This window comes from Aspergillus fumigatus, chromosome 5 (assembly GCF_000002655.1).
Source record: "Aspergillus fumigatus Af293 chromosome 5, whole genome shotgun sequence".
NCBI lineage: Eukaryota > Fungi > Ascomycota > Eurotiomycetes > Eurotiales > Aspergillaceae > Aspergillus > Aspergillus fumigatus.
The window spans coordinates 407,734-432,088 of record NC_007198.1 but is presented as its reverse complement, the minus strand read 5'-3'; the positions used below and the strand labels follow the sequence as shown (position 1 = coordinate 432,088).

The 24,355-nt window shown below is 55.8% G+C and overlaps 12 protein-coding genes across 12 annotated transcripts; 4 read left to right on the top strand and 8 right to left on the bottom strand.

The window, feature by feature from the left end:
- Positions 1-569: 569 nt before the first annotated feature.
- On the top strand, positions 570-2,420 carry AFUA_5G01710 (cytochrome P450; the record flags this gene model as incomplete). The annotated part of the gene is made up of 4 exons (XM_743078.1): positions 570-785; positions 859-1,492; positions 1,555-1,877; positions 2,046-2,420. 4 exons carry the CDS (start codon positions 570-572, stop codon positions 2,418-2,420), a joined length of 1,548 nt encoding a protein of 515 aa, XP_748171.1.
- A 335-nt stretch (positions 2,421-2,755) lies between these two features.
- Positions 2,756-4,932, top strand: AFUA_5G01700 (putative C6 transcription factor; the record flags this gene model as incomplete). Its single annotated transcript, XM_743079.1, has 4 exons — positions 2,756-2,859; positions 2,917-3,039; positions 3,098-3,740; positions 3,814-4,932. The coding sequence occupies 4 exons, from the start codon at positions 2,756-2,758 to the stop codon at positions 4,930-4,932; spliced, it is 1,989 nt and encodes a 662-aa protein (XP_748172.1).
- A 78-nt stretch (positions 4,933-5,010) lies between these two features.
- AFUA_5G01690 (DUF1445 domain protein) lies at positions 5,011-5,978 on the bottom strand (the record flags this gene model as incomplete). Its single annotated transcript, XM_743080.1, has 2 exons — positions 5,011-5,175; positions 5,238-5,978. The coding sequence occupies 2 exons, from the start codon at positions 5,976-5,978 to the stop codon at positions 5,011-5,013; spliced, it is 906 nt and encodes a 301-aa protein (XP_748173.1).
- A 373-nt stretch (positions 5,979-6,351) lies between these two features.
- Positions 6,352-8,122, top strand: AFUA_5G01680 (allantoate permease family MFS transporter; the record flags this gene model as incomplete). The annotated part of the gene is made up of 4 exons (XM_743081.1): positions 6,352-6,390; positions 6,503-6,752; positions 6,805-7,228; positions 7,288-8,122. 4 exons carry the CDS (start codon positions 6,352-6,354, stop codon positions 8,120-8,122), a joined length of 1,548 nt encoding a protein of 515 aa, XP_748174.1.
- Positions 8,123-8,272: 150 nt separating this feature from the next.
- Positions 8,273-10,588, bottom strand: AFUA_5G01662 (transcription factor domain-containing protein; the record flags this gene model as incomplete). The annotated part of the gene is made up of 6 exons (XM_743082.2): positions 8,273-8,930; positions 8,992-9,327; positions 9,382-9,558; positions 9,604-9,767; positions 9,818-10,377; positions 10,486-10,588. The coding sequence occupies 6 exons, from the start codon at positions 10,586-10,588 to the stop codon at positions 8,273-8,275; spliced, it is 1,998 nt and encodes a 665-aa protein (XP_748175.2).
- A 639-nt stretch (positions 10,589-11,227) lies between these two features.
- Positions 11,228-12,022, bottom strand: AFUA_5G01650 (bZIP transcription factor JlbA/IDI-4; the record flags this gene model as incomplete). Its single annotated transcript, XM_743084.1, has 3 exons — positions 11,228-11,547; positions 11,595-11,884; positions 11,946-12,022. The coding sequence occupies 3 exons, from the start codon at positions 12,020-12,022 to the stop codon at positions 11,228-11,230; spliced, it is 687 nt and encodes a 228-aa protein (XP_748177.1).
- Positions 12,023-13,471: 1,449 nt separating this feature from the next.
- On the bottom strand, positions 13,472-14,626 carry AFUA_5G01640 (ankyrin repeat protein; the record flags this gene model as incomplete). Its single annotated transcript, XM_743085.2, has 1 exon — positions 13,472-14,626. The coding sequence occupies exon 1, from the start codon at positions 14,498-14,500 to the stop codon at positions 13,472-13,474; it is 1,029 nt and encodes a 342-aa protein (XP_748178.1). The 5' UTR covers positions 14,501-14,626.
- A 662-nt stretch (positions 14,627-15,288) lies between these two features.
- On the bottom strand, positions 15,289-17,273 carry AFUA_5G01630 (MFS transporter; the record flags this gene model as incomplete). The annotated part of the gene is made up of 3 exons (XM_743086.1): positions 15,289-15,592; positions 15,672-16,793; positions 16,882-17,273. The coding sequence occupies 3 exons, from the start codon at positions 17,271-17,273 to the stop codon at positions 15,289-15,291; spliced, it is 1,818 nt and encodes a 605-aa protein (XP_748179.1).
- A 1,007-nt stretch (positions 17,274-18,280) lies between these two features.
- On the bottom strand, positions 18,281-19,129 carry AFUA_5G01620 (extracellular proline-rich protein; the record flags this gene model as incomplete). The annotated part of the gene is made up of 1 exon (XM_743087.1): positions 18,281-19,129. One exon carries the CDS (start codon positions 19,127-19,129, stop codon positions 18,281-18,283), a length of 849 nt encoding a protein of 282 aa, XP_748180.1.
- Positions 19,130-19,949: 820 nt separating this feature from the next.
- AFUA_5G01610 (uncharacterized protein) lies at positions 19,950-20,156 on the top strand (the record flags this gene model as incomplete). Its single annotated transcript, XM_743088.1, has 1 exon — positions 19,950-20,156. The coding sequence occupies one exon, from the start codon at positions 19,950-19,952 to the stop codon at positions 20,154-20,156; it is 207 nt and encodes a 68-aa protein (XP_748181.1).
- Positions 20,157-20,585: 429 nt separating this feature from the next.
- On the bottom strand, positions 20,586-22,096 carry AFUA_5G01600 (PHP domain protein; the record flags this gene model as incomplete). Its single annotated transcript, XM_743089.1, has 2 exons — positions 20,586-21,750; positions 21,801-22,096. The coding sequence occupies 2 exons, from the start codon at positions 22,094-22,096 to the stop codon at positions 20,586-20,588; spliced, it is 1,461 nt and encodes a 486-aa protein (XP_748182.1).
- A 410-nt stretch (positions 22,097-22,506) lies between these two features.
- Positions 22,507-24,162, bottom strand: AFUA_5G01590 (FPP/GGPP synthase family protein; the record flags this gene model as incomplete). Its single annotated transcript, XM_743090.1, has 3 exons — positions 22,507-22,605; positions 22,728-23,742; positions 23,918-24,162. 3 exons carry the CDS (start codon positions 24,160-24,162, stop codon positions 22,507-22,509), a joined length of 1,359 nt encoding a protein of 452 aa, XP_748183.1.
- Between the last annotated feature and the right edge of the window lie 193 nt (positions 24,163-24,355).

The following is a 24,355-nucleotide window of genomic DNA, read 5'->3' as shown; positions in this document are numbered from 1 at the left end:
CTGTATCATCAGAGCCGCCACATGGCGATGCATGAGACATGAATCACATGATGACGCATGGTGACATGAACTGGACGGAGTATCTGGTTATATAAGAAGGCATAATCGATCAGTTGATAGGTACTTAGAACTATATATGCTTATTTATACTAAGATAATCTCCATATACTTGTAATACTATACTCTGTATACTTGGAATGCTCATCTACTCCGCACCACCGCGGAAGAAGTTCCGAAATCCCGCAGTCTCAGACTGGTCGCGTCCTCGGGTGTTCGGGTTGACCAATCCCCATCCCCTCCATCTAATGGCGATGCAGACGGACTACGGCGACTGGACGATTCTGCAGATCCTTGCTGGGGGGAGGACAATAGCAGACACGGAATAGGCGCACCGCAGGGATGATATGTGCACCACGGCGGAGGGAATGAGGGGTGGCCTCGAACGGCTCTCCCAGTGACCGAGTCTCTACCTATAAAGACGGTCGCATCCGCTGCTTTTATCGCCACTCATACCGATTATCATCGCCCTCATCGCTCGGACGGACCTGATCGACAGAAGAAATTATCTCATGGCCCAGACCATCGTCCTTGCCGTCCTCGCGGCGGTGTACTTGCTCATCCGCTACTTGAATCGCACGGATATCCCCAAGATCAAAGGCCTGCCTGAGATTCCCGGAGTGCCTATCTTTGGCAATCTGCTACAGCTGGGGGACCGACATGCCACCGTCGCCGCCAGATGGGCCAAAAAGTACGGTCCGGTGTTCCAGGTGCGCATGGGGAACAAGGTGAGGAACTTCGTCCCTGGACTGGGCCTCTCGTGCCACCATTTGCGGGGTGGGGGTTTCTGACTGATTCTAGCGCATCGTCTTTGCCAACAGCTTCGAATCGGTGAAGCAGCTGTGGATCAAAGACCAGTCCGCCCTCATCTCGCGGCCCACCTTCCACACCTTCCATAGCGTCGTGTCCAGCTCCCAGGGTTTTACCATTGGCACCTCGCCCTGGGATGAGTCCTGCAAGCGACGCCGAAAGGCCGCGGCCACGGCGCTGAATCGCCCCGCCGTGCAGTCGTACATGCCCATCATCGACCTCGAGTCCACCGCCAGTATCAAGGAGCTGCTCAAGGACTGCCGCAACGGCGCCGTGGACATCAATCCCACGGCCTACTTCCAGCGGTTCGCGCTCAATACGAGCCTCACCCTCAACTATGGGTTCCGCATTGAAGGCAACGTCGATGACGCCCTCCTGCGCGAGATTGTCGATGTCGAGCGCGGCGTCTCCAACTTTCGCAGTACCAGCAACAACTGGCAGGACTATATCCCGCTGCTGCGCATCTTCCCCAAGACGAATCGCGAGGCCGAGGAATTCCGGGTGCGTCGCGACAAGTACCTGACGTTCTTGCTGGATATGCTCAAGGAGCGGATCGCCAAGGGCACCGACAAGCCATGCATTACCGGCAACATTCTCAAAGATCCCGAAGCCAAGCTCAACGAGGGTAAGTGGCCTTGTTCTCAGCTCGATTGGCGCCGGTGCTAAGTAAGCTGTCCGGACCTGCAGCCGAGGTGAAATCCATCTGCTTGACCATGGTCTCTGCCGGCCTGGATACCGTCCCTGGCAACCTGATCATGGGCATCGCCTACCTGGCCTCGGAGGCCGGCCAGCGCATCCAGCAAAAGGCCTACGAGGAGATTCTAAAGGTCTACCCGAATGGAGACGCGTGGGAAAAGTGCCTCGTCGAGGAGAAAGTGCCCTACATCACGGCCCTCGTCAAGGAAACCCTGAGATTTTGGACCGTCATCCCCATCTGCCTGCCCCGCGAGAGCACCAAGGACATTGTCTACAACGGCGCCACCATTCCGGCGGGAACGACCTTTTTCATGGTAAGTCGTTATTGAACCCTATTCAGCAAAAAGAAAGAAAGAAAGAAAGAAAGAAAGAAAGAAAGAAAGAAAGAAAGAAAGAAAGAAAGAAAGAAAGAAAGAAAGAAAGAAAGAAAGAAAGAAAGAAAGAAAGAAAGAAAGCAAGAAAAAAAAAAGCTGACGGGATAGAACGCATACGCCGCCGACTACGACGACGAGCACTTCAAGATGCCCGACAAGTTCATTCCCGAACGGTACCTCGACGTCAGCGAAGGCTCGGGCACCCCTCACTACGGCTACGGCGCTGGATCGCGCATGTGCGCCGGCTCCCACCTGGCCAACCGGGAACTGTACACGGCGTACATCCGCCTGATCACGGCCTTTACGATGCATCCGGCACGCGATCCCGCTGACCAGCCAATCTTGGATGCGATCGAGTGCAATGCCATTCCGACCGCGTTGACGACGGAGCCCAAGCCATTCAAGGTGGGATTCAAGCCCCGGGACGCGTCCAAGCTGCAGCAATGGATTGCCGAGAGTGATGAGCGGACCAAGGAGTTGTAGTAGACATATGCACGTGGAAGTATGTTGGGTGCTTAAAAGCGAGATTATGTCGTCATCTCGTATGTACGCTATTATGTGACCGTCATGAAGTTCACGATTCAACCGTAGAACTCGTAATCCGTCTCAATTTACTATCATCAAAGTGCCGTCGATAGGACCAGTAGGCCTACAGGCATCGAGGCACACAGGCACACAGGCACACAGGACCAACCCCAAGGCACTAATTCCGCCCTCGAGCGGAATCCCCGCATTTCCCGTCTGCATTCGTATTTCGTCCTCCACCGCGTCCACTTGAATCCCTTCATCATTTCTATAACATCATCCTGTTCACGACGATGGACCATACTCAGACCCCCCTAGTCCCAGATTCATGGCCAAACGCCCGGGATGAGGACGCCCGTCCCCGTAAACGACGGCTGAAATACATCACCAAAGCATGGTGAGCCTCCGGCTACCACGGACCACCACCAACAATCAGAACTAACTCACCGCGTAGCAATGAATGCAAACGCCGCAAGATCAAATGCAACGGCCAATCGCCCTGCCAACGCTGCGGCCGGCAACAGATCGAATGCGTCTACGCGGGGAGGACGCGGCCCCCCGACTCGAGTGACCAACAGTACGTGCATGCATTGATTCATTCCATATGAGAAATGCACATTAACGAAGCGTCCTAGGGATATGTCTCGTCTCATGGAGCAAATGGCCGCCATGCAGGAGCAGATCTCGGCGCTTTCGGCGGCGGTGTATGCCCTCGCGCGACCTGGCAACTCACCGCAGGATCAGGGGCGGGTCTTCCGTCGAGCGTCGTCAGCGAAGGAATTGACTTTTCAGGGTCCGACGACCTCGGCGTTCAGTTTTGGTTTAGCGAAGAGTAGTCTGCAGCGTCGGGGGATTGTCGATGGCGACGGGGATGATGCCGGCGAGGAAGGCGAGGAAGGAGATGTCACGCTCCCGCCGACCCGGGATGGCACCCCGGTCGGGATGCTGAAAGACCCCCTCTGGACGATCAGCAAGGCCGAGGCGATCAGGCTGTGTCGGGTCTACGAGGAGGAGATGGGGATTATGTACCCCGTGCTGGAGCTGGAGGAGCTACTGCAGCAGGTGGAGGGTCTCTACGGACTGTCTCCACGGCTTCCCCTGCGGCCTGGGGATGACAACGTGCATATCCTGCGGCTGGTGTTTGCGTGTGCGCTGACGGCGGAGGCGAGCGGGCGCAGTGAGCTGGCCATGCGGCTCTTTGAGAGTGTGCGCGATGTAGCGGACGACTGCGTCTGGGGCCCGCCGGATATCGACCGGATTATCCTTTTGACTCTGGTGGTGAGTTTCTTTTTTTTTTTTTTTTTTTTCCCCTCTTTTTCTTTCGTTACAATGGCGGAATGCTAATGGTTAGGCGATTTTCTACTTTCAAATGGACGAAGAGACGCTGGCGTGGCGCACCATCGGGATTGTCGAGCGCATGTGTCTGGAAAAGGGGCTGCACCGGCGCGAGACGCTCAACCATCCGACGGTTGTAGCGGCCGGTCGCGATCGAGTCCTGCGGCTGTTCTGGTCCATCTACACGCTGGACATGCGCTGGAGCTTCGGCACCGGGATGCCCTTTTCTCTCGAGGACAGTGACATCGACCCCTGGCTGCCCGAGCCCGAGGAGAAGACGCCGTACCTGCGCGTGATGATCCGGTATAGTCGCATCGCGGCCAAGGTGTGGAAGTTCATCTCGGCCTTTAACAACACCGGCGAGCTCAAAAAGGACGAGATGAACTATCTGGACTGGCAGGTCTTGCAATGGGCAGCCGCCATCCCGGCGTCGCTGCGGTTGGGGGCGGACAGCTCCACGGAACCACGCAGCCTCCGCCGGCTGCGCTCGCTGCTATACCTGCGAGCGAACCAGCTGCGCATGCTCATCCACCGGCCGGTCCTGCACTCCGCGGGCCATCTCGTGCGGTATCCGGCCGAGTGCCAGACGGCCGTGGACCTGGCCAAGGACACGATCCGCTTCATCACGCGGCTGAACGAGACGTCGGACATTTACCAGCTGCAGCAGGTGGCGTTCAACTGGTTTTTAGTGTCGGCGCTGGCCGTCCTGTTTCTGGCGGTGGTTCAGGCGCCGAGCCAGTTCAGCAGCCGGTGCAAGGAGGAGTTCTACATGGCCCTGGAGCTGGTCAAGGGCTTCTCCACGCAGTCGTACATTTCGCGGCGCCTGTGGAAATCGATCAAGAGCCTGCGAAAGCTCGGGCCGCAGGTTGGGCTCCGGCAGTCGGCTACTGACCCGCGCGTTCGGGCGGCTCATCAGACGGTGGATATGGCGCCGACCAGCAACCCGAGCCAGACCCCGCAGGACGGGGCGCAGATGACGCAGGAATTGATGGAGTGGTTTGAGGCCGTGGGGACGTTGGAGACTCAGATTATGGGCGTGACGCAGGTCTTTGACGATGGCAGTGGCCGGATGGCCAATGGGTATATGTATGACTATGGGGGCGATCTGTCCAATGTCATGCGCGATTTGTTTTGAGCCACTTGCCATCACACAATACGAGGCTTTATATCTACCACTCTATAGTTACCCCCTGGTGACCATCGCGGGGAGCCATCAGAGTTCCACAGGCAAAGCAATCCCGGACTTGTCCCTCAACGCCTCCAGATCCCCCGCCGTCCAGTCCGTAACGAGCATATTCCCCGGCTCATGGGCAAACACCAGCCCCTCGATCTTTTCCCCCGCCATCTCAACCGCCAACTGCGGCGTCACCCCGCACGCCTAACTGTCCGTCAGCAGGGGCCTGCCCCTCGTATCCAGCCACAGATGAAGGGCCACCTTACCCAAAACACAGGCACCTCACCCTCCTCGAACACCGGCGCCTCACCCCAATCCGGGGTCTTGATATCCTTGATCCCCAACCGTTCCGCCCCGTCCCACCCCCAGGCAACCGGCTCCCCATGCGTCGCCCCATACGGCCTCGTCACTTGTCGTACCTGCTCCACATCGGCCAGCAGATACGGCCGCATCGAAACCACCATGCACGCGTCGCTGAACACGCCCGCCGGCATGAGCGGAACTGTCGTCCGGTACATGGCGACCAGGCGGCCGGTCAGCTGGTGTCTGGGCGGCAAGCCAGCCTCACACAGCGCATCCTCGAAACTGAACGAGCAGCCGAGCAGGAAGCCTACGTGGTCGGGGGTGTACACCTCCTTGAGATCCTTTCTGGATGCGATGTGGCGGCCGGACTGGTAGACGCGGTACTGCGGGAAGTCGGTGCGGAGGTCGAAATCCGGGTTGGTGATGCAGGCTGCTGGGGACACGGTGTGAGGGTTGCCCTGGGGGATGATGCCGAGCAGAGGGCAGGGGACGGGGTTGCGCAGGCAGAGGGCGTGGAAGTCTGGGGCGTAGCGGGAGGGGAGGATCAGGAGGTTGGCTTGGAGGAAGCCCGGGGAGAGGCCCGAGGTGTTTGTGATGAGGTTTTGGCGGGCGAGGAGGCGGGTGGTGTACGCATTGCTTTGGTTGTTGCTGGTGTTGCTGGTGTTGCTGCTGGTCATATGGCTACTGCTGCTGCTGCTGGCCATGCTGTCTATTTAGCTAGTTGATAAGCTGGCTACCTGTCAGAATGTGGAAATGGATGCACCCAATATCACTCCATGCTCATATACGCTAGGCCGATCTATCATGTACCATGTCGCTGCATACAGATCCCCAGATATCGGCATGTGGGCTCCGAGATAGGCCATCTCTGGAGTCGGGATTCAGCTTCCTATCAGCTCGAAATTGATCCACCGGATTGAATTGCCGCCATTTGACGTTGTTTCGACCCCAATTCCCCAACAGCCACCGACTAAAATGTCTCCATCTCCGCGCTGCTCCACCGTTATCGCCCCCAATCGCTCGAGTGCGTCGGCCCGATGAGGGGATGATCGGCCCAGAATCAGAGCAAGGATTGGCATGGCATGGCAGTTTTCATTACAAAACAAAATCACTGCCGTGGGCTATCTGATTCCGGGGTAGCGGACTAGCTGTTTCTGAGTTACCGATTTGCTGCTTTGAGTGAGCCCGTTATAAAGAGCCGTGCATCCAGATATTCTCGTTGTCGCAGTCAGACCGTCAACGGCGTCAAGACGAAATGGCCGAACCAGACCACAAAGTCTCCCTCCAAAAACCATCGAAAGATGCCCCAGAAGACATCGGCCAGGGCATCGACATCGACATCAACATCGACATTGATTTGGCAAATGTCGTTCTCGACCCACAAAAGGAGCGCAAGCTGCTCCTCAAACTCGACCTCGCCTTTGTCCCCATCATCATGGTGACCTACCTCTCCTGCTTCCTTGACCGGACCAACATCGGTATGTATCCGCGCGCCTCACCTGTCAAGCCAGCTACCCTGACACTGGCTAGGAAATGTCAAAGTGGCAGGCATGCCCGAGGCCATCGGGGCGTCGCCCAGCGAATTCTCCACCGCCGTCTCCATCTTCTACGTGACCTACGTGCTCCTCGAAGCCCCCTGGGCCGTGCTCATGAAGAAGCTCACCCCGCGGAACATCCTAACCGGCTTGTGCATCGTCTGGTCTGTCACGACCGTCTTCACCGGGTTCGTGACGAATGTCCCCGCGCTGTACGCGACCCGTCTCATTCTCGGGGCGTGCGAGGCCGGCCTCTTCCCCTGCCTGAACCTGTACCTGACGATGGTCTACCGCCGCGAGGAGCAAGCCAAGCGCGTCTCGTATCTGATGAGCTGCGCCGCGATTTCCGGCGCGTTCGGCGGCCTGCTCGCGTATGGACTGTTGCACATGGATGGGATTGGGGGGAAGGCTGGTTGGAGGTACCTCACTTCTTTTCTACCCTTGGGGTTGTCTGGTCGACAGCTAATGTAAGAATCAGATGGGTGTACATCATCGAAGGCCTCTTCAGCCTCATCTGCGCCGTCCTGATCTGGTTCGGGCTCCCCAACGACCCGTCCAACGCCTACTTCCTCACCGCCGACGAGAAACACATGATGCGGGTGCGCAACGCCCAGCGCGCCGCCTACATGGGCAGCAGCCAGTTCAGCTGGGCCGAGATGCGCATCGCCATCACCGACCCCAAGCTCGCCTTCAGTGCCATCACGCAGTTCTGCCAGGATATCCTGCTGTACGGGTTCAGCACGTTCCTGCCCACCATCCTCAAGGGGATCGGCTATGATTCGCTGATGAGCAACATCCTCACGGTGCCGGTGTACTTCTGGGCGGCGATTGTCTTTGTGAGCGTCGCCTGGGCGGCGGATCGCTATAGTCGCTTTGCGCTGTTCTTGCTGGTCACGAATGTTTTCGGGCTGGTGGGGTACATTCTGCTCCTGGCCGTCTCGAATGATGCGGTCAAGTACTTCGCGACGTATCTCATCGGGATCGCGACGTATACCGGCGTCGGACTGAACATCGCCTGGCTGAATGTGAATGTGGCGCCGCATTACCGCCGCGCGCTGGAGATCGGCGTCCAGCAGACGATTGGCAATTTGGCGGGGATTGTGTCCGGGCAGATATACCGGACGTCGCCGTATGTGCTTGGGAATTCGTTCTCGTTGGGCGCGCTGGTTGTTGCGCAGGGGGTCGTGCTGGGGCATGCGGTCTACTTGCGACGGGAGAATCACCTGAAAGTCAAGATTGGGGCGGGAGAGAAGGAGGATACAAGGCGTGTGAGGACGGGAGATAAGGCGTTGGATTTTGTGTATCATTATTAATCGCGGAGCATGTCTGGTGTCTGTCTACTGATGGCTTGCGAGGGAGTTTGTCAGACGAATTGACCGTGGTATATACGTGCAGCCACTATCTATTCAGTATCACAGATCCACCCATTAAAAGAGGACCGTGCATGACAGAAATACAGAAAACTACTTTCGATCCTGGGATTGCTGCCCCAGACTCAAGCTCTCATACTTGCTCAACATGTCCTTCACCCCCGACGCTGCATGATTCCTCATCCTCATGCCATCCGCCGCGGCCACGTCTCTCCCCTCGGCCGTCCCCAGCTTATCCAGCCCGTCCTCATAGTCATCCCACTTGTCCGGCTTCGACGAGCGCGGATACCGCCCAAACAGCTCTTTGATCTCCTCAGGGACCTGATCCGACTGGAGCACGCGGCCCTCCTGGTCCTGCGCCCTTACCGACTGCCGGAAGATGTGGAACAGATTCCGACCGACCTGCGACCGGCACGCGATGACCGAGAACGCGCTCGTCAGGGAGAGGAAGTCAGTGTCGAGAATGTCGAACGCCGCGTGGTCGAGGATCGTGAAAAGCGCGACCATGATCGCGTACGTCGTGAACGGGTGGGTGCGCCCGATGCCGTATTCCTCGCGGTGGACGCGGACGAGGGCCGCGATGGCGCGTGCGGACGCGAGACTCTGCTCGGTTGCTTTCTCGCGCAGGTGTGCAGGGAGCTGGCTGGAGGGAGGGACGGTGGTCTGGGATTTGCCGTCTTCCGCGGAGAAGAAGGTGTGGACGCCGAAGCCATCGCGCGCGAGGCTGATCATGATGGCGTGGTAGCGCATCCTATCCTCAGATCTGTCAGTAGGCTGGCGGTGAAAGGGTGGAAGTGGGAAGGCGGACTTACCTGAGTGAGAGGATATGGGCCAGGGGTTTGCCGGCTGGGTCGAAAAAGCCGGGGAGCTGCGCTTCCCATTCCTGGAGTCTGTCGTAGAGTTCTCTCTTCTGCTCGTGGTGGGTGGCGTCGGGTTTGGGGTCTTGATAGAGATGGTGGGAAACGTCCCTCGCGATGAAGGACAGTCTGCACGCTTCGTCAAAGTATTGGCTCAGGAAGGACGGCCGGGGCGCTCGGCCTGTTGGATACGGAGCCCATTGCTCGCTGGGCTGGCTTTCGTCGCGGTCGATGCGCTTGACGCACACGCGGTGGATTTTGCTCGGTTTTCGAAAGTTGGTATGGACGACACTTAAGCGGCCACCAGTCGACAGGGAGGAGCGACCAGCAGAGCAGGGGACCTACGTGTCGACCTGGAATAACCCCCAGGCGGTGCGTTGGATCGAAGATCGCATCTCCTCGGACATTTGCAGCTTGTCCAGGTCGAGGACCGGGCCGTTGATGATGCCCAGGGACTCGGCCATGTCGATGGCGCGGTGCAACATGGTATAGCCTAGATCGTCGTCGCCGGACATGGAATACCTGGACAGTCAATTCGGGAAAATGCCGCTGGGGAAGAGAACTGACCTTTCATACAACAGCAGCGTCGCCTGCAGAGACGCCAGACGAACACTCCTCCCTCGCTCGAGCTGGTAGCTATGCATATGTCGTTCTGCTTCGGCGAGGAAATCACACCCCTTGGTTTTCACATCTCCGGGTATCGCATAGGCCTCGGAGTATTGTGAATAATGCTATGTGTCTGTCAGCAGCTCAAGCACCATATCAAGTAATCGGAACATACGCATGCATTGGCCAGCATGGCATTGACCAAAAAGGGACTGCACAAGTCCGAGTGGGTATTCCTGGCCTGCATATGCTGGACAAACGCCCGCAGGTCGACAAACGCATAGAACGGGTAATCCCAGGTGAAATACAGCGAGATCAGATGCGACACCAGCGTGTCGTCATCCGTCACCGTCGTCCACGGCCTCGCAGGCACTCTGTACGGCGCCACATCGCACAGATAGTGAATATCCATGACCTGGGGGCGGAACGGCGGGTCGCCGCTCTCGATGCGCACCCGCATCCGCATATCCTGCAACCGCTTGACCGTCTCCCCGCCGCGACCGGCATCCTGCACATCCTTCAACGTCTTCTCGACGAACAGCTTCACTTCCTCGATCGCGCAGTCGGCGCGGACCATCCCCAGCAGCGCCTGCACGTGTGCGTCGTCCACCAAGCGCATCGCGTTCAGCAGGTCCCTCAGCAGATCCCAGTCGTGGCTGGCGTCCTCCATGACCAACTTCGTCGCGACATCGTCGACGTCCTCCTCATCGTTTTGAGTGGTATCCATGGGTGCGTCTGGCCGGTCGAGCCCGGTGCAGCCGGTGCAGGGGGCGAGCTCCATGCTCTACTCATGTGGGGCCGTCAGCGCATACTGTCAGCTCATGCATCTTTGATGTAGTATACCCGCCTTGCTTGTGATTCCATCGTTCTTGCTCTGCTCGTCGGCCTCGTTCTCGATCAGGGTGTGGCTTTCTGTGTTGTGGTGATTGCTATTATTGCCGGACATAGTGGGTAAGCCCCGGGCACATTGCCCACCGCTTGTTTCGGACGGCGGATGTAAGATTGAGTTGAAGATTGAGCCAAAGATGCCGAAGATGGAGGCCCAGGGGACAGAGGCACGGATTTTGACCGGATCATTCTCTTCTCTTTCCAGGGCAAGAAAGCCGCTTGTGCTGTGGTTCTCCGGATGATGCGTAATGGCGTCACTGCCGCTGCTTCTTGTTCTTCGAAGAGCGTACAAGACCCTTGCACTGTCTCTCTTACACTCGGTCGATCTTGAAAATGATCTGCAGTAATCTGGAAAAGGTTGGTTGTGAATCTGGGTAGAGATCTGATTTGCGGGAGACCGGCCGGATGGTGGACAGGGCGGAGGCTGGGGTGGATCACCCACCGCATTCGCCATCAGGTTCATCAAGCAGCAGGTATCTGACAGAGAATGTCGATATGATTGTGATCAGACTGGGTAGAAAGTAAGATATTATTGTATCCACTTCCTAGCTACGGTATACTGGAAGCTGGACAAACGCCACGCGAGTTGACCCGGACAGCATAGCTTGGCAATACGCCACGAGATCCGTTCACGAGTGAAGTGAAAGTACAAGCTTTTGCATTGAAAATAGACAAAACTGACCAGTCATCAACTAAATTACTTGTCTTTCTTCAACAACCCCCTCAATGCCTCCGTCTCCCCCTCTAGCTTCGACACCCGCATCTTCAACTCGTCCCGCTCCCGCTTCACCTTCTCCAGTTCCGCCTCCAGCTCGTTCATCCGGTCCACCCGTCGCTGGCGATATCGGCGCGCAGCAAGGGTATTGAGCTGACGCTTCAAGACCCGGTTCGGCGTCTCCTTGGGCGGGTTGTCCTTCGCAGTCGATGCTGCAGAGATGGACACGCGCTGAGGTCTCGAGGCGGGCATGAGCAGAGGTGGAGTCAACGTGTGGATTTGGCCTGGGTCGATTTGTGTGTCTGCTGATATCAGTACAATGCTTGTGTGAAGGCTGAAGCAGACAGACCTGAATCGGTGCCTGAGGAATCAATGTCCAAACACGGCAGAGAGTCGTTCACATCAACAGCGGGAGTCGAAATTGCCGTCACATCAAACGAATCGGGCACGTACGGCGAACTGGAAGTCCCCGTGGGCAGACTTGCATGATCCAGATCACCGAAGCTGGCGAGATCGGGGGGTAGAGGCACAAAGGCAGATGGGTCGGTGTCGGAGACTGACGGGTCGGGAGCAAACGAGGCAAGATCAAGGGTGGTATCCGGAAAGACAAAGTGCGGAGAACAAAACGCCGGGGTGGGACTATCGTAGAAACCAAAAGAAGAAAACGGATGCTGCGCTGGGAGGTGTCCAGGAAGAGAACTATGCGCGTTGCTGAGGCTGGAAGAAGACTGGGCCGGTCTGGCGGGCCACCTGCACAAATATGGCGGTGACCGACATTGCTCTATGCTTTAGGCCGGGTCTGTGACCCGGCGGGATCTAGACAGATTTAAAGAAAAAGGGCGCCTGGTCGTCGAAAGCGACGATAATTTGGATGGATGGGAAGAAGAGAAAGACGGAGAGTAAGCCGGGGGGTGGGGGGGGAAACGGCGCTTTATAAGTTGCGGGTGCACCAAATCCGCGGGTGGGGCGCAGTCTTACTCTTAATCAATGGAGAAGGGCTAAAGATAGAGAGTAGAGATTTATTCACTATCAACTCCTGGCCAGTCACAGTCATCCTTTCTACTCCATGCACTGAGAAACTGTTGGTCCTGGTTATAGAATAGTCAGTGGCGGATCACTAGAGGTCTCAACAGCAGACAGAAGAAGGATATCAAGTCAGAAGATGTCGACTCGTCACTTGAAGATTTCTTCCTATGGCCATCTTCAAGAGCTTCAGAATGCGGCGATGCGCCAGGCATATCAGCTCGGAGGGTGTAATCACTCTTGTTACATACGGGGGCGGTATATGGGTTTTCCGGAGGACTTACCAGGAATATCTATCCTTGTCTCCGTATCTCAAGCACGTTATCCAAATCTTCTACTTGGACACTTCTCAGCCATTCAGCATCCTTTATATGGCATTGTCTACCGATCTTCCTCAGCTATCATCTACCATCATACTGAGTCTAAATGACCAGCAACATCAAACACGACAGTACTCTACTTCTCCGGCCTCACTCACCATCATTCTGTATCATCCTCACTCATTGGGACTCTGTATAACCTCATCCTGCGTCTCACAGGAGGCGACGATCTGATTGGCCGATCCTGCCTTCCGGAAACAGTTAGTCTGATGCGAACCCAATGCCAAGAATGAGCCAAAATGACTCATGCTGACTCATGCTTTTGATTGGTTGAGCCGTTGCATCTAGACCCAGTGCGGGGCAAATCCACTTCGTACTATTTCCTAATCAAGAACCCGACACGCTACCCTAGTTGACGGAGTACTGTGCAACGATGAGCGAGCGGTATTGCTTCAATATGCATACGGAGTATACGGAGTACTAGCGACGTCTGCATATACCCAGGCCCTTCCAATACATGTCGCTGGGCCCTCTTCCTGCGGATGAAGGCAGCCGCTAGACCCTCTCTCGAACTACCAGGCAGAGTTAATGATTATGTCTACTCTACCATAAATGCATCTTCCTGTGATTACAGGTGGTCTACTCTACGTCCTACGCTTGATCGTTACATGTCTACAGGCTACAGGCTACAGGCTACAGGCTACCAGGATGCCTCGAGATGGGAACTATGAGTGATGATATTGCTTGCTTATGAGCCAGTACGAATCAAAGCATCCAAACCAAACCAGTCAAGAAATATGAAGAACCTACAGAGTGAGAGAGCACATACCAGATTCTTTTTGTTTCACCATGTTTTGTAGTCCATGTCGACAAACCTGCAGTGTCAGCCTCGAAGTGACGCAGAGTAAGGGGAAGACGCGGCAGAGGAAAGCAAACCCGCCAACTGAAAGTTGTGTGCCGCGCTCGCAAACCAAGCCGCGGTCCTTCCACCAACCTCCATCCTCGGATCAGCCCCATGGCGGAGCATCCACCTGATGGCATGCGTACGATCATGCCACTGCTCCGCAGCAGCGATCATAAGCGCCGTGCGTCCATTGTCCGCACTGCCATTGTTGATCGCCTCGGGGATACGGCCGTACAGGTACTCGAAGAAGTCTATGTTGTTATTGGACTCTGCAGCTGCATGCCAGGCATTTCTCCCGAGGAAGGGCAGGATACACACTGCGATGTCGACCCCGTCCTCCGCGAGGCCCCAGGCTAGGAGCGCATCGGCGTGTCTGCACAACTGGTACTGAGCCTCGTCAGTCACCTGGGCCTGCCAGTTCGGCAGATGGCGGACACGCTGCCACCCCCTGCGGAACATGTCGGCGCTGTGGTACGCCGCCAAGGTGAGGAAGTTGGGCGCTTCGTTCCGTCTTCCCACGCGACAGACGCCATATAACAGGTCCTCGGGCTTCATCTGGGCAATGAGGTACTCTGCAATGGCGTTGTTGTCCCATGCGAGAGCCAGACCCAGCAGACGCCAGCCATTCAAGCTGAAGGACATCAAGTCGAGACCCGCCTCGACCAGCACCTTCAGGATCTCAAGGTTGTTGGTCCTGATGATGCCGGCAATGGCGTCGGGAGCGCGAATGAAGGGGACCTCGCAGGGATGGCGGAGGTGGTTAGTGGGCAGCACGTTGTGAGGGAGTCGGCCCCCGTAGCGCTTGAGAACAGCGGCCTCATCTGGAAGGGTGTAAGTATTTTCCTTAACAAAGCGAAGTTTGATTACCTCTTTGGCGTGCGAGGCGAGGTCTCGTACCTCTCGCGCGATGCGACGCAGCTCATCATCGTCGAGGAAGCTCAAGCTATGCTGCAGGATCTCGGCTGGGAGCTCCGGCAAAGAACGACGTCTGGCACGTTCGTTTGCCATTTGACTTGGCGAGGAATGACAGGAATGTTGATGTATGAGGAAAACAGACGAGAGAAGGATGGAGATGATGCAGATAGAATAGATCGATATTGCAGAGAATGACCTCCTCCTTATATAACTCCCTCGACTTCAATGTCTCAGTTCCTCTCCAGCATGGAAGACATGCCCTCTTCAACATTGCTGAAAGATGCGTACATGTCTCGAACCTCATTATCAGTTGGCGGAGAAGTCCATGATAGTACGGAGACAGAAGAATTGATTGTCTCTTTTCAAGACAGCACGGAATGGAACAAGGCATTTCCATCTTATGCTGTGGGAATCAGACAAAGGCTTTGTCCGTACGATATCTTGGAATTCCGGCAAGGGGACATAGAACAAAGCATTGTCTTTTTGGTTCTTACTTGGTGCCCCGAAGGCAATAGAAATGATAAGTGATCGGTAACCACAGTGCAGGATACGTAATGAGTGCATACTAGGAAACATTGTTCAACACAGACTCCGTTACTTCAAAGAGACTGCCGTTCGATATAACTTACAGCCTGGTCTGCCTGTTGGCGGTTCAGGATATACTAGAGGGACACAGCAATGGATCACTGCAGTGTAGTTCTCTACTCTGCTGTCTCTGCCGTCGCTATTCCTCAGCTCAAGCTTTCCCCATCACCCTGAAGTACAGCTGATACACAAAAGAGCATGCAGACACCTGGTCAATGCTACATCGATCGGAGAAAGGTACAGCTAAGCTGTAGATCATTATATACTTTGGCATATTTACATCTTGCCCAGACGGATCACGACTGACTCTCCTCCGTCTGCGTATTAGCCTCCTCTTCCCCCTTATTTTCAGTCATCTCCCTGGGGACATGCGCCGCCTCATCCAGCTCAAGAATCGGCGCAAACCGACTCCTCATCCTCAGCCGCTTCCCATACAGATAGAAGATAACCGGGATCGGCACCAGAGCCGTCGCAACACACCCCAGCAGCGTCGCAGCCCACTGAATGCCCATATTATTGAACATCTGCCGCGAAAACAGCGGGAAGCTCGCTGCCAACACAGACCGACAGAACGTATTTGCCGCGATGGCCGAGGCCGCACTGAACTAGTTAGAAAAAAAAAAAAAAAGAAAAAGAAAAAACAGGTCACACCGTGTCGAGGGCGGCCACTGCGACTTACAACATGAGATACGTATCAATCAGATAATTAAACAGCTGGATGAACACAATCAACAGCCCGAAGCCCGTGAAGAGGCCACTGAGCGTCGACGCAATCCACGGCACGTCGGCCGTGAAGCCCGTCCATCCGAACCAGAAGATACCCGCCGCGAAGAGCGCCCCGCCAACAATCACCGGCGGGAGACGCCATTCGGGCACCGGCACGCCGGCATTCGCCTGCAGCTTCTGGTTGTACGCCCTGCTCGCAAACAGACAGATGTAGGCGCCGCCGATGAACAGGCCGACGACCATCCCGAAGAGCGGCAGCCCGCCGACGCCGGCGTTCATGTGGTACACCCCCTGGTAGACGAGGCCGTACGCCGTCAGGAAGCAGTACAGCAGCCCGTAGATGAAACTGAGATAGAGCGTGACGGCGAGGATGAGCGGTTCGTGCACGAGCAGGCGCAGCGGGCGGGAGAAGTTGTTGACGAGTAGTTCCTGCAGGTCGATTTCGATTTCCTCCTGCTTGGCGTGGATGCCCCAGTTCTTGGTGCGGCGGCGGAGCTCGGCGGCTTTGTAGATGAGGATCACGGGCGGGTAGGACTCCTTGAGGAAGAAGAAGTTGAGGATGAGGGCGGCGAAGCCCATGATGGCGGGGAGGTAGGCGGTCCAGCGCCAGCCCAGGGAGGACATGTTGATGAACCCGCCGATAAACGGGGCGATGAGCGGGCCGAGGAAGACCATGCTGGAGAACATGGCGATGGCGATGCCGCGCGAGCGGTTGTCGAAGATATCGGAGAAGATGGCGGCCACGACGGCGAGCGGGCAGCTGCCGAAGACGCCGCAGAAGAAGCGGCAGATCAGTAAAGTCTGGAGGTCCTTTGCGACGGCCACCGCGATATTGAAGATCCCGAACCCCAGCATGCCGATGAGGATGGGCAGCCGGCGGCCCTGCAGTTCGGAAAAGGGCGCCCAGATCAGCGGCCCGCAGGCGTAGCCGAGAATATACAGCGAACTCGACAGCGTGGCGACCTCGACGCCGACGCCGAACACGCGCGCGACGTTCCCGGTGGAGCTGGAGAAGACGGCCGAGTCGAAGGTCGAGCAGATACTCGTGAAGGCGAGGATGGCACCCGTGCAGAGCCTACAGAGAGTTACAAAAGACTAAGAAAATCACCGTCACCACATCATTGCCGTGGATGGCTTTTGGGGGGGGGGGTTCCAGAACTCACTTTCGGCGCGTGCTCCAGTTCTGAGGATACAACGGATCGTCCTCCCCGTCGAACTCCACCACATAGTCTTCCCGATTGGGCAACTGGGGGGGATACGGCTTGCCCGCGCCGAACGCGGGGAGAGGCCCGCGGGCCGACGCTCGGCTCTGTGTTTTGATACTCTCTCCGACGGTGAGCGCATGCTGCAGACGCTGGGTTTCGATCCGATCTATGACCTGCGACGAGGTCTGATACCGCTCGAGGTCGGTCTCGGTGCGTCGCGAGTACATTGTTCGCAGCCGCGGCTGGGATCCATCGCTGCTGGAACTGAGCGAGGAGTCGAGACTCGTACGCGAGGAGACCGGAATCGCATCCTCCTCGGCGCGCTCGATTTCATGGTCTGCTGCATTCATTGTGCAGTCTATCTCCGGAGGGAATCAACAAGCCGGTATCATGAGAGATAAAATTTTTTTTTGTCAGACGCAGCTTATATGTATTCAGGCTAGAGAGGTTGAAACCCCTATGCTCAATAGTGAGCCCACTACGTCAAGTGCGCTCCAGGTGGGGACAGTCTGTATAGTTCTTTTCTTCTAGTGCACCAATCGCCAGGAAGAAGCTGGATAGACCCGCTATGAGGGAGAGATCCGCCCCGGATTCGGTTCTTTAAAGAAATTGCAATGCCGACTAGAGATGACATATATGGGGGTTCACATAGGCCAGGTACCAGACGTGATCAGGCATGCAGGATTCATGCATGACATTGAATAACCCAGTAACTATTACTCCATGCATGACGGATCCTCAGAAACCATGCAGCATCCTCCCATCAGAGAGAATACAATGCCTTACCCCTCGGGCACCGTTCAGGCAGCAACTAGCGTACAGAATAGTGGGGCTCGATGTAACGGTACGGTAAGCCCACTCGGAACTCGGAACGGGGGAAAGTGGGTCACGTGCTGAATCATATCTGAGTAATCATGGATATGGATTCCTCCGCTTTCATAAAGTACACAACTACACAACTACACAACTACACGACGACACATCAAGGTATGATCGCGCAAAGCTTCTATCGTGGCTATCTATACAGAGTATGTTACTTCAAAGGCTCGGCTTCAATCACACGAGCAGGCAGGATTTCCAGGCTAGTCTCATATACCGGTCAAGGATAGAGAATGAAGATGTCCTGGACCTATTGCGTAGCTGACACAACACTCAGACAACAATCATGGCCATACAATCTATCTGCAGTGTAGTGCGTGCAGATGTCTAAGATGAGCGCAAGACATGTCCCAGGACAGCAAGAGACGCAGCCGCTAAACAGTTCACCAACACATGCTATCCCAACCTCATTACTGCAAGGACAGAGATCCCGCTGTTCCTTTGGAATGCCATACTAATGATACCATTCCCCTGATGTCTACACCCGCACTATTCTCCTCTCAAAATGCCACGTCTTCGTCTCAGTAGGAGCCTGTCCAACCCCGGTCCCAGTTGGTGATCCCCGAGTATGACTGTGACCGGGAGCCGTGCCCGTTCCCACAGGGGGCGTAGGCTTGGTAGTAGTTGTTCCGGTTCCCGTGGTGCGCGTGGTAGCACTGCTCGTGGGTTCAGAAATCGGGGGGATCACGATAGTGGTCGTGTAGCCGTAGGTGTTGGTGTAGGTGATGGTCTCGCAGTGCTTGCAGGGTCCGGAGCCAGTACCAGTGCCAGTACCAGGATTAGGACCACTTCCGCTGTCTCCACCGGGTGCTGGTGCCTGAGTGTGCGGTCCTGTATCCCCGCCGCTGCTTACCGTGACGGTTACCGTGACTGTGGATGGAGGGGGACAGCTGTTTCCTGGACCGGGCAGGGTGACGGTTGTTGTCTGGGGGGACGCTGGGATCGTTGTGGGGATATGGGTCGTGTAGCACGTGGTTGTCTCGTAGGTAGACGTCGTCAACCAGGTGCTGTAGTAGGTGGTGCCGCTCTGGGTGTGGATAGGAGTCGAGCATGGCTTGAAGGTCGTCTTGGTGATGGTCTCGGTCACGGTTGAGACGGAGCCAGAGTCGCCGCCAGGGACGACGGTCGTTGTAGGCTGCGGATGACCAGTGCCAGTGCCAGTGCCACCGGTGTGAGTAGGCTTACCCCCTCCTCCGCCCGTGGGAAGCAGTGTATGAGTGGACGGATGGTGAGAGGGGGTGGTCGAGTTGGTGAAGCTGTGATGGCCAGAAAAGGCAAGCGAAGAGCCTGCGAGGGCAGAGACTAAGAGCAACGAGTGCAATATCATTGTGAACCTCTCGCTATGAGAAACTAACTTGAGCTATTGATAGGAGGAATATCCAGAGCCGGTGTGGGAGTCATCTTTATATATTGAAGACTTTCAGCTTTGGCTACAACAACAACAGGGCCTCCAGATGGAAACTACATCCGCAAGCCTCATGCTGGTGTGACTCGGTCGAGTAAGGTTCCAGATCCCCAATACGAATGAGTTAGGCCTCCATCTGTTCATCCATCGATCAAACTATTGATCACCGGCGAAGCTATTCATAGTCCGGCCAGACCGGTCTTGCCTCGCCGCCCCACCTGTTTTTCAAAGCCGAGAAACACGAGATCACCAAGGCAATGGACAGCACGGATTCTTCCTGGGAAATGCCGTTCGTGATTAACATTTGGTCGGTGCAGCTGTCCTGGGGTGATTGCCGAGCTGCACCGCCATTTTCGGTCTGGTCGTGGCGCGGTAAAAATAGAGGGTTCATCCACGGTAAAAGTGAGACAGTATTCAGATGTCATCCAATGGCCCGGAATTGTGGCTAATGATTCTCCAAGGCGAGAAACAAGGTAAGACATCGTATAGTAATCGGAATATAATAGTTCAGCCACTGGCTCGGATTTGGTTCTGCTGACCGTCAGACTGTCACAATCACTCTTCAGTCTCTTTCCCATCAACAGAGCGCGATAAATCTCGAGTCGTATGGAATTAAGACTGAACGATTCTGCTAAACATACGCATTGACTAATAGTCATAGATTCCTCGTGAACATGGCTCATCTATACTAACAAAAAATCTGTAATATCATAATTCGAGCATGTGGAGAGTGTCTGAAGCCATGCTCTTGGGCCCTTCGAACAGGCTTCCCGGATACCTGTCATGGAAGCTGGAGGAAGACTCGCTCAGTTCAGTGTCTCAGGTGCAGGAATCCGGCATGATCATAATTGGTTCTGTCTCAAGTAGCCTCGATGACTACGACCTCGTTAGGCGGACGGAGCCAAACAGCTTGGGAGGTTGTCAAGACAGAGCTATCTCACCATCATAGTAAGTTCTGGAGTCATCGAATATACGGTGTGTTGACATGCTTTCTAGTTCTTGTTTCTATTTTTCCCACCTCGGTGCTGGTATACTCTGTAGAAGTGGCACTCAATTCAGTCTTTAGCTCTACCATATCCCGTACACCCGATGGGCCAGTGTCTCTGCCAGCCTGTCCCTAGCACATCATAAAACAAAGCCAGTTGCAAAGAGTAGCCTGTGGATGCCCCAGAGACTCATTCGGATCGCAATAGCTCAATACCCCCAGCCCATCTGTCCCAATCACCATTCCATGATTGTCCACAACCGTCATGGGGTCCGTTTCCACTCCGGTGCTAGACGTCAACACTGGATGAAAGACCCTGCAGACACTATTCCAACTACAGCCACTGGATCCGAATGAATATCAAAGACATGTGATCTATCCATCCTAGGTGCCTCACGGACCCAAGAACCAAACCGGACTCGTCAAGGCCAGCACCTCGTCTGTCGTGCCATTGCGGACCTCCACCCGGACAAACCGGGCCCCCGACAGCACACCCGTTTTGACCCGTACTCCATCTTCAATGGTGGTATTGTAGAAGTACCCCTTGTCCGAGACAAAGCAAGCCTTGAGCTTCGACATCCCGTCAGTGACCAAGACCGCCTTGGCCCCCGCCGCAGTCCTCCGGACCTTATCGCCAATCTGCGCAGGCGCATCCAGCGAGGGAACGCGCACCTCGAACGTGAGGTCCATCCCCGGTCCTTGAACCAGATACGCCCGGCCGGCCTTGACGCCCTCCACAATCGCCGCCTGGCTGCGTCCCCTCGCTTTGACGATGGTCGTCGGCCACCCGTTCAGCGACGGCGGAGAGTGCGAATCGCTGCCTCCAATAGCGGTCAGGAATTTCCCATCTACAAGCAGCTCCTGCCACTTCTGGACGGCCTGTTGATCCTTCTCGTCCCACTGCGCGTTCCACACCTCCACGGCGTCGGTCTCTTCCCACCCGAGACTCCAGTTACACGCGGGGCACGTCGCAAACGGGTGGTTCGCTGAGACGAAGCCACCGACCCGGTGGACCTGGTGCGCGGCGGCCGCGAAGCCAGGGTTGTCGTCCGGCTTGTACCGCCACTCGATGATCTGGCCGCGGTCGAGGCCGACGGCCTGCCAGTGGCCGGAGCGGGTGGTAACCTCGATGGCGCGGCCGACCAGCAGATCCGGGGCGAGAGAGGCCTGGTAGGCGCCGATGATCTGGTTGCTGGTGTCGGTGTTGTGGTCGCTGAAGAAGATGAAGGAGAGATTCTGGGCCAGCGCGTTGTGGATCTGCTGGTCGGGCGTGTACTTGCCGTCCGAGTAGACGGTGTGCATGTGGAAGTCGCCGCGGAGCCAGATGAACGCCGAATCCTCCTGGCAGTCGTTGCAGAGGGGGTCAAGGTCGGTGGTGGCGTAGTCTGGGGCGAACCACGAGTCGACGGGGTCGAAGGACATTTCGATATCCAGCTGCCAGTCGATACCGTCGGGGACGGATTCGTATGGGCCGAGCACGACGTTCCAGATGCCTGGCTCGATGGCGCCGGGATTGTAGCCGGGAGTGGCCCAGGTGGGCGTGATGGTGAAGTTGTTTCTACTTTGTCAAGCAGGAACCAGGTAAGAGACAATCTCGGGCAGACATACCTGAAACCGCCAGACCAGCCTCGAGAGCCCGTGGTGCCACTTTGTGCGTCCATCATCTGGTATCCTCGCTGGTCGAAGACGCCAAGGTCAAGGGCATTCCCCCGTCCCTTGTTCGAGTAGTTCTGCACAACATATATGGAGGTTGTTCCGACTTCCACTTCAAAAGGCACATAGACAAAGGAGAAGACCTGCGAGGGGTCAATGTGGCCGGTCAAGGTTTTCTTTATCGGTGCTCGGGCAGCGATGGCCAGTTCCAAAAGCGGAACCAGCCAGGCAATAGAACAGATGTGCTTCATCTTGGGGAATTGCTTCTATTCAGAGATCCATTGTTGACAGGGAAGGGGCCTGCCAGGTTTTATACGGAGTGGGATGGGATAATCGTACACGTGCCAGAGGACTAGGCCTGGCATATCTCTGCCCGGTGCAATTGATTGCACGATGAGGTGAGGATTGTGTCGTTCAAACAGCTCGTATTGACAGGATCGCCGTATATCAATCTCCACGTGGGGTCGTGGTTGGATCAGCATTGGTTGACTTACGGATGCTAATTACCGGGATATAACCTTCCTCATAAAGTCGACTATCAAATGCCGAGTAGGGAAACGTCCAATTGAGAATTTTTCCAGACAGAGGAATATGATTCACTAATACAGGCTGCTATGGAGGTGGTATATTGCCTAGCAGGGTCAGCACCATGCGAAAGCCCTCATTCCGCACTCCGGTCATGGCCTCCAGGTTGGAAAGGGCGGCATCGGTCTGCTTTTTGAATTTCTGCAGGAGCTCCCACGTCTGCAGGAGTGCACCGCTGCGGCGAATCAAGTCAAGGATCTGCATTTTGACGTGAAGTTGCAGCGGTGTTCCCGGAAGTCTTTGCCGGAGAATTCCCATGATGATCCTTTGGGCCGTGGGATCGGCGTTGCAACATACGGTGAGCGGATACGATAGCTTCCCTTCGTCTAGGTCCTCGCAGAATCCCTTTTGCGCCGTGTACTGTGCGTCTTGCAGGTTTTGATAGTCGTCTCTCACTTGATACCACCGGCCGAGCAGTTGCGTAAGCTGGCTCAACTCTGACACCGGGACAGTCTGGGATGATGAGAAGCAGTGCATCATTCGAACGATCATATCGAACATCACTCCGGTTTTGCCATCAACCATCGCCATGTATTCCTCGGTGGACGGGCAGTATCCGGTGGACCTCCAGTTGAGATCCCAGCTCTGGCCTAGTGCGAGCTCTTTCAGGCCGTCCAGAAAGACGGTGATCACGGCGGGATATTGCTCGTTATGAACACTCAACCGGGAAGCCGCTTGCACTAAAAGATAGGTCGCACTGTTGATGCATTGGGCGGAGCCGAAGACATGGTGTGTAGCGGCAAACCCTCGTCTCAGATAAGATGAGTCCTGGATGTCGTCTAGAATGAGGGTCGAGTTATGGAGGTCGTCCACGGTGCCCTTGACGGTGTCCACTAGGTGATGGGGCAGTTGGAACCAGAGGTTCAGGGCGTCGACAAGTTTTGTCCGCATGTTTTTGGAGGGCAGGGATTGGATGTAGTGCACTGGATCCAGGAGAGCCGAATTGCCCAGGGCTACGGGACTCGCGGCTCTCTCATTCGCGTCCTCGACTCTGTTTGGTATGATGCTTTCTCTCCTAAGGAAGGGATTCCCCACAGATGGAGCGCGACGTTTGTATCTTCCACAGGCAGCAGACCAGATATGATGGCCGCCGAGAAGCACCTCAAGCATGACTAGGAATCTTTGCACATGTGCCGGGGCATCTAGAGTTGAAAGTGCGAACTGTTTCATTAAGAGTTTGTACTTTCGCTCGTCCTCCAGGATCGCGACTCGGAGTTTCTCCTTGGCTTGCTGCTCGGATTTACCCTCGCTGTCCATGACTGTCTTGACCGTGTTTTGCCCCCTCGGGTCACGATTGCGCTCCACTTCCCAGCTGAAATAGTCCTTGGTGTTGACGAAGATCCGGTCTGCAACGTCCAGGATATGTCTGATCTGTTTAATGTCCTCGTCGGACAACTGGATGCCCAGAGAGAACTCAAGGATCCCCCATATCACCCTGAAACAGGGAGGTTAGGGATGCACTTTCTGCCATGGCCAAGAAGACATACCTTGTCCCGACAGTCACGACTCGGCGGGCCACAGAATCCTCAAAATTGACAGGCTCTGTTTCCACTCGTGACTCCTGCGGCTGGACCCAGTTGTCCAAGCATCTTGCCATGAGCGCTTTGCCGGCCGCCCCGTACTTGGTCATGAATGCAGTTAGGTGCCTCGACATGAATGCATTTCCTTTCAAGCCGTGCATGGAGCTCACGGTACCGACTCCTAGGGAGGCCCGTAAAGCCGACGCAGCCATTTTATGATAATCGGTGGTATGCCCGAGCTCGTCTCTGTCTCTGACATCTTCCTCCGCAAGGTTAGCCTCCACCTCGGCCAGTAACACCAGGATAGGATACCGTCATGGAGAGTGGCCGCCTCCAATATCATAGCCACATCCGCTAGTCTTTCTGGGAGACATTCGGGGTAGAGGAGACTCGACAAGTGGCCCA